The sequence below is a fragment of the Pelmatolapia mariae genome, linkage group LG3_W (assembly GCF_036321145.2).
Source record: "Pelmatolapia mariae isolate MD_Pm_ZW linkage group LG3_W, Pm_UMD_F_2, whole genome shotgun sequence".
Taxonomy (NCBI): domain Eukaryota; kingdom Metazoa; phylum Chordata; class Actinopteri; order Cichliformes; family Cichlidae; genus Pelmatolapia; species Pelmatolapia mariae.
Window position 1 is genome coordinate 26,471,125 of NC_086229.1, and position 14,359 is coordinate 26,485,483.

Below are 14,359 nucleotides of genomic sequence, written 5' to 3' on the forward strand. Positions count from 1 at the left end.
AGTTAAAAACAAAGGTGTCTCTCTCTCTCTCTCGAAGGAAAGGTTTCAAGGATAATTTGAGTTGAAGGTATAAAACCACATGATGTGCTGTCAAATGCCTTTTGTCTCTGTGTTTCTGTGTGTGTGTATAAGATATGAGGGCGGCAGCCATCGTGACACAGCATTTTGGCATTGGACCTGAATGCTCTCTCCACTGCAATGTATATAATAAACTCCACTTTAAAAAGGCGCTCACCAAGTGTTTACAGTTTATTTAAAACTTCCATAACAACCCTTCTACACAGCTAACAATACGACTATTCTTGTTCATTTTCTGGTTCATTCTCCCATGTTAATTAATATAATTCTATCCTTTCTAGATTACCACTCAAACTTCTCCATAGACTTCACCCAGTGCAAAATGCAGCTACCTATGTCATTGCCAGAATACCTTCTATTTAGCATATTGCTCCTGTCCTTCAAACACTTCACTGGATTCCTGTAAAGTATGACATTAATTTTACTCTAAGATCCTACTTCACTGCTACTGTTACCATTTGCTCACATCATGGGCTTTGGAGCTTTCAGCTGAGTGGACAGTTGTGTTTAAAACTACCTGCTGCACCACATTCACAAATTTTAATTTTCACCCTAGTTCTAAAGCCAGACTTAAAACCATTTTTTTTAAACTTGCGTATTCTGATTTGTGCTTAATATTTATAATTTTATGATGTATTCACTTCACAACATGGAAATAACTGTGAATAGAATAGATGTAAAAGTAGTTGTTGTACATGTACCTTAAATAAGGAGTCCAGGTGTGTTTGACGCTGCTGAGCAGACTGACCACTGGGAACCTCTGAGCTCTCCTGGTCCACTCTGTGGAGGAATTAGAGTCAGAACAATACAACAAAACATTGTAATCGAAATGCAACCTAAGATGCTGGTGGTCCTCCACATTATACAAAACAACAAATAAACAAAACAACAACAAAAACGCACAAGTGGGAGCTGACACTATTTGAACATTAACAATATACAATTCCAGAACAAAAGTTCACTAGCAATATTTATCTTTGTTAAAAGTATTTTTTGTGAATCCAATGAAGATATTACAAATATTACGGAGTCTTTGAACCTTGATTGCCATCCAGGACGGGTGCAAATGTTTGAATTGACTTATCAGTTGTAACATAGTCTGCACAGCACGTATAAAAGTGGACAGTCCTCCAGGTCCCCTTAATCAAATAAACCTCAGCATGTATTCTCAGAGCTGTACTGCAGTTTTGTTAGAGCACACACTGACTTTTGATTATGTTTTGTTTTTTTCATTATAGTGGGCTAAGTACTAAAATGATCAAAACTTGATCCAAGACTTTTATTATACACGGAATTCTGTAAAGCAGCAGCTTATGTACATATCTTTCTTGTGTAAGTGTAAATATGTCTGTGTTATTGTGTAAATACTTATGCTATCGTGTACTTCACACACATGGAGAAATGCCAAACTGCCTTTCATTGTTCTTGTAACAGCGACAATAAAGAGCTATTCTATTCTGATGACTGTTTTGCAATTCTTTCTTTTCTCTAGGAGTTTACTCCTAGAGAAGATCTTATAAACTTAATTTTTATTATGTGGAAACTGAAAGCAGAAATCCATATCAGGGTAGGCTTGATAAAGTGACCCTGAATGGGAAGAGCAGACAAGTAGAAAAGAATGGATGGATGAATGAAGGGATGGACATATTTAATTTAGGGATATTTGTTGGATAATGAAGCTGTAACAGATGGGAGACTTTTTAAATACATTCTTGAGAACAAACAATCCTGCTTCTTCCCTTTTTGGCTGCTCCTTTCAGCTGTCCTCCTGATATACTCATTTGAAATCTTGTCCATAGTCAACTTAGTGCCACCACATCCAAGCCCTATAACATGGTCTCACTATCATCTTGTAAAGTTTCCCTTTCACTCCTCCTGCGATCCTTCTGTCACAAATCACTCTTGACATTTATAATCACCCCCTCCACCAGGGCTGGACTGGGACAAAAAATGGGCCCAGGCATGTTGACTAGAGACCGGCCCACCAGGTATTATAGGAAAAGCCATAAAGCCTTTGAATGAAAACAAACGCTGTTGTGACAGTGATGTACAGTCTTCTTGGTATATGTATGATTTCTATACATTTGACATCAGATGAAAACTTTGGTTGTAAGATACGGATAATTATTTGTTGAAAGCTAGAAATTTTAAATGAGAATAAGAAAGAAAAGTATTTTTTGTGCCCCCCTTTTCTTGTTAATGCCCCACATGGCCCCCTGGCAAAACTTTGCTAGACCCGCCCCTGCACAGTTACCAGCTGTCAGCTACTTAGAAAAGGATCCTGGTGTTATTTGTCTCTCAGAAGCAGTTCATAACTTCCCTTCAACTCATTCATGTCACCTAAAAGGTAAACCTGTTTCTCCATCACCTGTTCAGCTCTGATGATTCAGTAAGGACATCTCCTGGTTTCATCTTCATGTTTCCCTCTCACCACATATACAAACCGATATCACGACCAGCAGCTTTACAGCTGTGGCTCCAGCAAACATCAGCTGATACTAGAAATTAATATTAAATAAATTCTAACAGCTGATCAAGCTTAAAGGTGCTGCTGTTGTTTAGCCTGACAAACGCTGGTTTCCTCTTTCTGGCTCAAAGTGAGCGATAAACAAACAAGAGAAAAGCCGATCAGCTGATCATTGATCAGTTTCATGATTGAAGTAGCAACAGGAGAGGGAGGGGGAGAGAATGAGAGAAGAAGTGGCAGCTGTGCAGCGTAACAGCAAAATAACTCCAGCTTTGTGTCTTTTTCCATTCTAGCTGAAGTCCGGGACAAACTGTGTTCCTTTTCGCCTCAATACGAAAGGCGTAATATTTTCTCTGAATACGAGACAATTCCGTTTTTTAACTGGATGGTTGCCAACTCTACTAACCAACCTCATGAATAAAATAAAGTTCGCTATCAGTAACAACATAGCACCCACAGAAACTCCGTCATGCTAGCTAGCACGCAGAACGAGTTATTGTAACTGTTTGCTGAAGTGGATTTTCAGCTGTTTAGAAACCAAAGGCTTGTTTTAAAGACACAGTTTAAATGGGATTGAGGGAATGACATGTTTGAACTGCAGTTTATATTCAACAACATCAAACAGTTAAAACAAAGAGTTCATGTTACTAACAGCTCACCTCTCTGCAGCAGACAGAGGCTGGGATTTAAATTGAATGATGAAATGTTTAGACTCATCACTCTGTAAGGACACAGAGCTGGGTGGAGGTCCAGGCTGGTTCCTGTGAATAATGATGGAGCAGTGATGTGAGTGCTGAGCTGTGACATGGAGAAGAGTCATGGACAGTTAGAGATGGTCATCTCACCTCTGAGCTTTGGTCTGGCTCTCATGTTCCCCACACAGAGTGCTTTTAGAGGGAGGGACTCCCTCCTCTCTGTCCTCACACTGATCCATGCTGCTCAATTCAGCTCACACACACTTTCTACCTTCACCTGCAGAGGAAACACAAATCATTCATGTGCACATCAACTGAAATCCTCCTTTCCTTCATGTGTGCTGTCCAAATATCAGCTGCTTCTTTCCTGCTTCATCTCAGTGTCAGCTGAATGCAGTCAGACAGCAGTGTGAGGCAGAGGAAGCTGCCATCAGCTGCTCTACTATCAGTCCACTAGATGGAGCCGTGAAGCACACAAGATGCATTCACTGACACACACTGATAATAAGAAGGGACAGTTTGACAGAAAACAAAAGGAAGGTGGACGAGGCAGATTTTAACAACACGAGTTTGTTTTGATTTTCTGTTGTTTGTTGTTTTTTTCCTGTGTAGTTTTAATTTAAAAAGGAGGAGCATTTTAAGAGTTACAGCTCTGTGTTAAGCAATCTCCGCCCTAAAAGCTGAAGGTAACAGAGTTAAATATCCTAAGATTCTTATTAAGAGTGACCAACAGGGACACCATTAGAAATTAGTATATTACTGGGACAGCTGAGGTCAAACACTTTGGGCACAGACAGTGAGACTGACATATGCTCTTTGAGTTAAATCATGTCTGTGTACAAACAGAAATTGATAAATATTATTTGGTATTATTTCATAGGAACATAGCATTTTAGAGTACAAGTAATTATGACTTTTTATATTAAATCTGATTAAAACATTCTGAAAATAAATACTACATTCATCAATGTTTTATTTCGAACACGATTCTTCTGTCTCAACATCTCACTGCCTGGGACATACCTGATAACTAATATCTAATTATCTGTTAATGTTTTCACTAATTTAATATAATAATTTTATTTGGTCTAATGAAGTCACGGTGAATAAACAATGCAAAAACTTTTGTGTTGTTGTAATTACTTCCTGTTGAAGTAGATTCAATATTTGTAACAAAGGATTTTTAAACAGACAGAAGCCAACAGGTTTAATTCAATTCTTTACCACATCTATACATCCACCTGCACTGTAATTATAAAGGCCTCTGACCTTCAAAAGTTGTTTACACTATACCTGCTTATGGCAGTGGTTCTTAACTTGGGTTCGATCGAACCCTGGGGGTTCGGTGAGTCGGTCTCAGGGGTTTGGCAGAGCCTCCACCGCGGAGGTCGCGGAGGTCCAGACATACCCGAATCATCGTGTAAATTTGTGATGACATGCCCCCTTTTGGCCATCACTGGCTGCAGATGATCATGCTACACTGCTTGGCCAATCAGTGCTGCAGGGAACATAGCGCACGCAGTAGTCAAATGAATGTCGTGGAAGTACTTCGTGTGATTTTTTTTGTTAATATTTTAATCCATACTAAGTATGTCGGGCAAAAGAAGAAAGTGGTTGGACGAATATGTACAATATGGATTCACATGTATCACGGAACGTGATGGGAGTGAGCGTCCTATCTGCATGATTTGCAACGCCGAGTTGAGGAACTCTAGTCTCGCACCGGCAAAACTAAAGGAACACTTCTTGAAGCTGCATGGAGACGGGGAATACAAGAACACAATACTTGCTGAATTCAAAGTGAAGAGAGCCAGATTCGATGAAAGGCCCACTCTGCCTGCTCTTGGATTTGTACCCGTTAACAAACCGATCCTCACAGCATCGTACGAAGTTGTTTACCTGATCGCAAAGCAAGGCAAGCCACAAACCATTGGTGAAACACTCGTGAAACCAGCGGCGTTAAAGATGGCGAATCTGATACTCGTAACAGTCGCCGAAGGTAAATTATCCCAAATTCCTCTTTCAAATGACACCGTCAGTGACAGAATAGAAGACATGAGTAAAGACATCTTGGCTCAAGTAGTCGCGGATCTGATTTCAAGCCCGGCAAAATTCAGCCTTCAACTCGATGAGAACACAGACGTTGCTAATCTAAGCCAGTTTACTGTTTTTGTGCGCTATAAGATAAGATCATCTGCACACTCTACAGAAGCCCAGAGTTACTGTTAATATCAAAAATATCATGCTGTCCTTTGAGATTTTAACATAAGACTGTGAGTGTAATGGATCTAAAACTGTTTAAATCTTCAGAGCTGTCTACATCCTGGTAACATGGAGACTTTAAAAACAGCAGCAGAACGTTTCAGTAGTGTTGTCTAATCTGTCCTTTTCATTTAATAATAGAGTCCTTATTATATCAACAGCTACATTCACCCTGGAGAGAAACTAGTGAGGGAGATTATCAGGACCAAGCTGGGTTTCTGGGTCCAGAGGTTTGGAGAAACTTCTTCCTTTTCTTTCATCACAGCTGTCCTGTGCCAGATGTTCTGTTGACCGACTGAGAGAGGCATCATTTAAGAAACACCAGGAAGACTGAAGCTCATCGCATTGATCAAGCAGGACTCCTGATCTTCACCAGCAGCTCCCTCACAGGGAAATCTTCAGCACTCCTCCGTAGGCCTTATCCAGGAGATGGATACACCCAGCATTTCATGAACACTGTGATGGAGACCTTTAGTTTGTGTAATGTTATAAATACTCGGATACTCCCCAGAGGCTCCAGACTATTACATAAAGATATTATATTCAGTCCTGTAGAAAGTTATATATTTAAAAATATATGATCCTCTCTGGTTACTCTGGTATGACTAACTCTGCATCACTTTATGGTAAATAACACACAATCTGCAAAAAACTGTGAAAGAATTCCAGATGACAAGTTTGTAGTTCAACATACAAGTGACGACCTTTGACCTTCATCAGGTTTTATTTAATTGTGTTAGAGAAAATCTCATATGCTCTTCATGCAGCTGAGTACATCAAGTGTTTAAAACGGAAGCTGTGCAGGTCTGAGATCAGCAGCTTTGTGAAACACCAAACTGAGGTCCTGTTAATGCTGATATATAGTGACACAGTTACATGAGTGATTAATCCTTTTGTTTTTTTGTCTTTAACTTTATCAATAAAGCTGCAGCTTTCACTACAGCACGTGTAGTACTTTAACCTTTGCACTATTTTCATCAGTTCATTTTGCAGTTAACATGTGAACATGTTGGATGATCTGTCTGCTGTCACTGGGTGGTGCTGAGGTCTGAATCTGAGGGCAGCTCCTGTAATCACAAAGAGAACAGAACCATCAAACTCAAATATAAATTTTATCCCTCAAAACTGAAATAAAGCTGATTCTTCTGTCCTCACACACTCAGGATCTGAAGTTCTTCTCTTACATTTTTTCAGTATTACACTACAGTACTTTAATCCATAGTTCCTGATTAATGAGGAGTTACTGAAGTACAAGCTTTTAAAAAAGATGTTACTGTCTTTACAGATGTGGCAAGAGACTGAAAACATGCTGTTGTTTGCATATATTTGATATTCAGCTCTGCACAGCAGCTGCAGCAGGGTGCAGCCTGTTGTTTTTAAAGTATAATACTTGTAATAAAAGTACAGTAACAGTAATTAGTGACTGATTAGCCCGGGGCGTTTCTCTTGATTTCTTTAGTAAGTTCACCTGCACAGATTAGCTGAACGAACCCCGATAGCCGAGTGCTCATCTTAGCTAGCTAGGTCTCAGGACCTAGCTAAGGCCGGTAGTTACGGATTAGCTTACAAACACGATTAACTTACCGAAAAAGTGCAGCGGGGCCTCGGGTCCTTCTGTCGGGTAGTCCAGTTTACTGAAGAACACCTCAGGCTGTCAGGTTAAAACACTCGGTCGTGTTTTCGTAACGTAAACGCTGGCCCTCCTCTCAGAGCCTACGCTCTATCTGCTATTCCCGAACAGAGATACGCAAGTTTCTCCGTGACTGCAGCTGTCAGTCAAAGCTGTTATGATGACGTTTCACCCCAATTTAACATCACCGCGGTAGGAATTAGAATCAAACTTATGGGAGAGGAGACCCCCTGGACATCAATCAGCATGATGAGAACTATTGGTAACAAAAGAAAGAATCTTTGGAAAAAAATTATCTGAGGAGAATAAATTTATTTTAGTCTGACCCCAGTCCCATCCGCTAACATGGAGGAGGCGGGGTTTATGACCTATACTGCAGCCAGACACCAGGGGGCGATAGAGACGTTTTGGCTTCATTTTTGGGGAGCTGTGGCGTCGTCCATGTTTTCTACAGTCAATGATGTATACAATACAACCTATACGACCAAGATGGCGGCGCGTGAACAACGCGAGGCTCAGTGTCTCTCCAGAATCTGCTATTTAGCGGTTTTTTATCTACTTTTAACCGGATTATTCATCCAGAATTGCTGTGCGTTGCTGACCTACAGCAGACAAGAGATTCTGGACATCTGGACTCATAACTCCTACAGTTTTATCGCCGATCTCCGACTCATCCCAGAGATCTCCAGAACACCGGAGGCTGCCCACTCTCCCCGGCCGGGCGGAAGTGCACGCAGACGGCGCCGAGAACATTAACAAAGGCGAGGTAGGCGCAGAGGGCTACGGGCTAAGCTAAAGCTAACACCACATCGGCTGCCTTTACCCAGTATTTTCCTCGCCAATGTCCGTTCTCTGGCAAACAAAATGGATGAGATACGACTCTCCATCACTAACAACAGACGGATGATGGACTCAAATGTCATGTTTTTCACCGAAACATGGTTGAACAACAGCTGCCCGGACAATGCTATCGAGTTAGCAGGACGCCACACACACCGAGCCGACAGGCTAGCAGATGACTCCGGCAAGACCAGAGGTGGAGGTTTGTGCACTTATATTAACAATGCTTGGTGCATGAACTCCACCACTACTGAGAGTCACTGCTCACCTAATGCGGAGTTTTTAATGGTCAAATGCAGACCTTATTATCTCCCCAGAGAGCTCACTTCGATCATACTCACTGCAGTATATATCCCCCCCGACGCTAATGCTAGGTTGGCCATGAAAGAACTTTCTGCAGCCATTAACAAACACCAGAATAAACATCCCGAGGCTGCTTTTATTGTTGCTGGTGACTTCAACCACACCAACTTAAAGACAGTCCTCCCCAGATTCCACCAACATGTGTATTCCAACTTGGCTGGAGCCTACAAAGCAACACCCCTCCCCCACATTGGACAATCGGACCATCTCTCCCTGTTCCTCACACCTAGGTATTCACCACTCATCCAACGTGTGAAGCCTGCTGTGAGGACGATCAAAGTGTGGCCCAGAGGGGACAGACGTAGTGCTCCAGGACAGATTTAAAAACACAGACTGGAATATGTTCACCCACACAGACCTGGACCAGTACGCCTCATCTGTACTGGATTACATCTCCAAAACCACAGACAGTGTCACCACCCAGAAACGGATCACCATGTACCCCAACCAGAAGCCTTGGATGAACCGGGATGTTCGTCTCCTCCTGAAGGCCCGCAACACTGCTTTTAGGTCAGCAGATGCACACGCCTACAGTACAGCCAGGGCTAATCTAAAGAAGGGCATCAAAAAAGCCAAACACCATTACAAAAAGAAGGTAGAAGAACACTTCTCCAACTCCAACCCCCGACGCATGTGGCAAGGACTCCAGACCATTACAGACTACAGGACCACCAAACCCTCCCCCGCATCCTCTGATGTCTCCTTCCTCAATGAGCTCAACAACTTTTATGCTCGTTTTGAGCGAGGGAACCCCACAACCACAACCAAAACAGACACGACGCCAGACCACCAACCTCTGACTCTCTCCCCCACCGATGTAGGAGCGGTGCTGAGCAGGATCAACGTCCACAAGGCTGCAGGTCCTGATGGCATACCCGGGCGTGTTCTCAGAGCGTGTTCTGGGGAGCTTGCAGGAGTCCTGACAGACATATTCAATCTGTCCGTGGCCCACGCTGTGGTACCGGCCTGCTTCAAATCCACCTCCATCGTCCCGATACCCAAAAACTCCAACCCATCTAGCCTCAATGACTACCGCCCAGTAGCACTCACCCCCATCATCACTAAGTGCTTAGAGCAGCTGGTCTTAGCACACTTCAAATCCTGTCTCCCCCCCACCCTGGACCCCCACCAATTCGCATACCGCCAGAACAAGAGCACAGAGGATGCAGTCTCCATCGCACTGCACTCTGTCCTCTCACACCTGGACAACAACAACACCTACGCCAGAATGCTGTTTATAGACTTCAGTTCAGCATTCAATACAATCCACCCCTCACAACTCATCAGGAAACTGACAGACCTGGGCATCAGTTCCCTCATCTGCAAATGGTTACTGGACTTCCTGACCAACCGCCCTCAACATGTCCGACTGGATAATCGCTGCTCATCAACAATTACAATGAACACCGGTGTACCACAAGGCTGTGTGATGAGCCCCTTCCTCTACTCCCTCTTCACCCACGACTGCAGACCTGCTGATGGTTCCAACACCATCATTAAGTTTGGAGATGACACCACGGTGATTGGCCTCATCAGCGACAACGATGAGACCGCCTACAGGGAGGAGGTGGATCGTCTGGCTGAGTGGTGCGACAGAAACAACCTGCTGCTTAACACTGAGAAGACTAAGGAGCTCATTGTGGACTACAGGAGGAATGCTGACCCACATCCACCCATCCACATTAAGGGGACGGCTGTGGAGCGTGTGAGCAGCTTCAAGTTCCTGGGAGTCCACATCTCCGAGGATCTCATCTGGATGACCAACTGCTCCAAGCTGGTCAAGAAGGCTCACCAGCGCCTCTTCTTCTTGAGGACTCTGAGGAAGAACCACCTGTCCTCAGACATCCTGGTGAACTTCTACCGCTGCACCATCGAGAGCATCCTGACCAACTGTATAACAGTCTGGTACGGGAACTTCTCTGCCTCGGACCGGAAGGCGTTGCAGAGGGTCGTGAAAACTGCCCAGCGCATCGCCGGAGCACCACTTCCTGCCATAAAGGACATCTACAGGAAGCGGTGTCTGAAAAGGGCTGGAAAAATCATCAAAGACCCCAGTCACCCATCACATAGACTCTTCACCCTCCTGCCCTCTGGGAGGCGCTACAGGAGCCTCCGGACTAAGACCACCAAGTACCGGAACAGCTTCTTCCCCGCAGCTGTCAGACTCCTGAACTCTGTCTCCTGACATCTGACCCACGTTAAACACATGGACTGAACATACACACACCCACAACCACTAGCACTTTATCACTATCACAATTATCCACATATCTCACTTATCTTAACTGCACTACTGTATAGTTCTGTGTAAATATCATTCTGTACATACGATAATTTTTAATCCTACAACTGTTTATAACTTGCATAGTTCACATTTCTGTATAACTGTATATCTCAGATTTCTGTATAGTTTTTATTTCATATTTATATCCTGTTCATATCCTGTACATAGCTTGTATTCACTACAGCCTGTACATACTTATAGAATATTCATAACATACTTCACACCGTGTACATTATAACATACCATAATAGACCCATTTCTGTAATATACTTACATATCTATATTATTGCTAATATATATTGTAATATATCTATATCACGACTAAAGCACTTCTGGATGGATGCAAACTGCATTTCGTTGCCCTGTACCTGTGCATGTGCAATGACAATAAAGTTGAATTCTATTCTATTCTATTCTATCAACTTGAAATGCTCCCAAAAATGGCACTACAGCATGTAAAAATATAAAGTAAGCTCTGGAGGACTTGGTTCTATGGTAGGTCTTAAAGGGTTAAACACTAAAATCTGCTTATTGGCTCTAGTTGAGCAGGATATCACTGGTCAATTGAGCTGTTTTAAATATGCTAGAGAAACAAACTTTGACTTGAGTTTTTCAATTCAGATATGTTGTGACATCCAAATGTTAAAAACTTATTTTTATTCTGGGACTACAGGAATCATTTTATAATTTTAAAACAAGCCTCTCTATCCTCTCATTTAACCCACAGAACAAAGATCACAGCAGGATATATCTGTTTGGGAAATGGCCTGCATTTGTATAGCGCTTTACTTAGACCCAAAAGCGCTTTACACTACATTCAGTCACATTCACACACTGGTGATGGCAAGCTACATTGGAGCCACAGCTGCTCTGGGGCGCACTGACAGACGCCACCAGTAGGGGATTAGTATCTTAGGATATTTGGCATGCAGCCAGGAGGCAGCCTGGGATCGAGCCACCGACCTTCTGATTAGTGGCTGACATGCTCTGCCACCTGAGCTACAGCCAGAAATACTCCACTTATTCCCCTGAACCTGAATCAGTGCTTTCTCCATCGATTCTTCAGATACTAACATGAACACTGACTTTTGCTGTTTTGCTTCCACCACGATAAAAATCACACTTCATGCACAGCTCCCTCTCTCTCTCTCTCTCTCTCTGTACTTCAAGAACAGTTTCCCGTCTCAAATCTCTGTTTTCTGCATTATTCATTCGCTTATTACCCACCAGTTTACCGTTGTTTACAGCGCTGTCAGCCGCTGTCTTTTTCTTTCTTTTTCTCACTTAAATGTCCTCGGACAAGAACACCTAATTTCTGCTGTTCAATACTAAAGAAATTTAGACTTTTTAAAATTATGCAAAATTACAGAATATTGCAGAATATTTTTAAGGTTATCTGCTATAAAAAGCCAGACCAGGAAAATCTCCTTCATGTTTTTCTGTGTTTTATTCACAGTTACTTTCACACAAAGGCATCTGCTGTGGTGTTCACATCTCTGATGAAGTCTCACATGTATCAGTACTGATAAATGATCAGAATTATAATATTTCTGACTGTCTGAGGCTAAATTTAATCAAATCAGGACTTTGAGAACCGGAATCGAATGGATTATAGAAATCAGTGATGATACTCAGCCCTAGTGAGCAGCCTAGGCCCGACAGAAGTGGATGTAGATGTGGGTAATAAGAAAAGATGAAAAGAACGATTGATAACTTTTTTGTTAAGTTAAAGCCTGATTCGTCTGAAATTCATAGCCAGCTCTTACACGGTGCCATCAATCTTTGAACGCTGAAAAAGCACAGTGTATCCAGAAAACACATTATATGCTGCAATAAATGCACTGCCCGAGTGTCCCCTCTCCCCGCTGCCTTTCAGCAGCAGGCAGCAGCAAACAGGTCATCAGAGGAGCCAAGATAATGATTAAGTTTAACATTTTCTACTTATTAATGCCAAAGCACTTTGAGTACAAGATTATTAGTTGATCATTTAGAAATGAATATTGTCTATCTGGACTGTTATCCCCCCCCCCCCAAAAAAAAAGTGCACATGTAAAACTGCGGTGTTAAGCGATGCGGTTGAAAAGTTTAAGTGCACCAGTGCAACCATGGCAAAAAGTTAGTCTACAGCCCTGATAAATGATGTAGTTTTAATTTTTGCGTGTCGTTTTTAATTTCTATTTTAGCTTTCTTTTGATCTAGTTTCAGTTATGATTTCAGTTTTAGTGAACTACAATAACTTTTGTGTTTTGTAACACTTCTTCCTGTTGGAGAGGAGCCAACAGTTTGTTGCGCAGTTTTCTTAAGACCGACATGTTGAAACTGCATCTAACACAAATTTATACAAAATATCCATTTACAAAGTCCGCTCTCTGTCTCCTGCTGTTCCTGTGAATATAAACAGGAGTGTCTCCAGTCGAGCTCAGACCACATTCTATGTGTTTTGTCTGATTACCAAAGTCTCATCACACAGTAACAGAAAATGTCGGACACGCTCGGCCTCGTCGGAAAACATTACAGACTGACTTTAAAGGAGAGACCGGAAATAAAAACACACACGGTTTGTTGTGTGAAGAAATCAATCATGAGCTGAACAAACAGTAAAGTTCCTAAAGACAAACTGTTAAAGGAGGAAACAAAGCAAACTTACAGTTTCTTCAAACACACCAACAACAAGCTCCACTCCACGAAGATCAGGAAAGTGAAAGTAAACTTTGAACAGGAAAAAAACGCAGAGAGGCGTTTGAGGACACTCAGCAACATGAAACACTGTGTGCTGCGTTCAGATGCACCTCGGAAACTCCCTGATCTCTGACAGGTGGTGATTTATTTCTGCTGGATTTCCTGTTTGAAACACAAACGTGTGTCATCACTTGGTTGTTCTTCTTCCTGCAGCGTTTGAATATTTCACTAAACTGATGTTTTTTCAAAGCTCATTTATACTGAATGAAAGTGCAGACTGAGAGTGGATCACATGATGTTTAAGGTGTGTCATGTGACATGTTCAGTATTGTCACACGTGTCTAGATTGTCCCTGATATCATGACTGCTCAAACACTGATGATTATGTTTGAAGAATTATTACTGATGGCAACAAAGTTTGAATGGAGCTCTCTGTCTGTGCTAATTTGTCGCCCTCTGGAGGTCAAAACACAAACTGCATGATGTCACTGTAACCACCACAGTGACAGGAAGTGTTTTTAAATGACTGAAACACTGAAATGATGCTAACGGCTGTCGTTAGGCTCACTGACAGCAGTGCTGACGTGTTCATGTCAAACACTGGCTCAGGTCAGACTCCATCATCCTTCTCCAGCGTGAGCCTGCCCTCAGACCCACAGGAGCTCTGACCTTTGACCTCCTGTGACCTTTAAAAAACTTTGCTGTTTATTGTAAGTTTTTAATGTCCAAGAGCATCAGACCAGCTGCTTTAGCCTTGAAGCATAATATTTATTAAAAGTTAGTTAATAACAATAGTTATTAAAAGATCTTAGAATTCCGTTTTATATGTTTCTGAGCTCCCAGCTCTATTTGAGCCACCAGCTAAAATAAAAGGATGAAGCTGTTCTACAAGAGCACATCTGAGGTGATATTAATGTGATGAATAAACATTTATGATCACAGTGTACAGTGACAGAGCAGTGATGTCATCAGCACCATAACTGACACATCAGTGATGTTTGTTTCTGGGTTTGAGGTCAAAGGTCAGCTTCACACCTGGCTCATGTTATTTGTGTTGAACG

General features: G+C 42.2%; 1 protein-coding gene across 2 annotated transcripts in view; it reads right to left on the reverse strand.

Moving 5' to 3' along the window:
• Positions 1-13,313, reverse strand: part of LOC134624314 (protein NLRC3-like) — a 55,911-nt gene extending 42,598 nt beyond the window's left edge. For both annotated transcript variants that reach the window (XM_063469290.1, XM_063469289.1), the window contains exons 1-4: positions 13,267-13,313; positions 3,391-3,517; positions 3,205-3,306; positions 780-858 (exon numbers count right to left, since the gene is read on the reverse strand). In XM_063469290.1, the coding sequence (XP_063325360.1) occupies positions 780-858; positions 3,205-3,306; positions 3,391-3,479 (270 nt within the window). In that variant the 5' untranslated portion in view covers positions 3,480-3,517; positions 13,267-13,313. The remainder of the gene's footprint in view (positions 1-779; positions 859-3,204; positions 3,307-3,390; positions 3,518-13,266) is intronic.
• Positions 13,314-14,359: the final 1,046 nt, after the last annotated feature.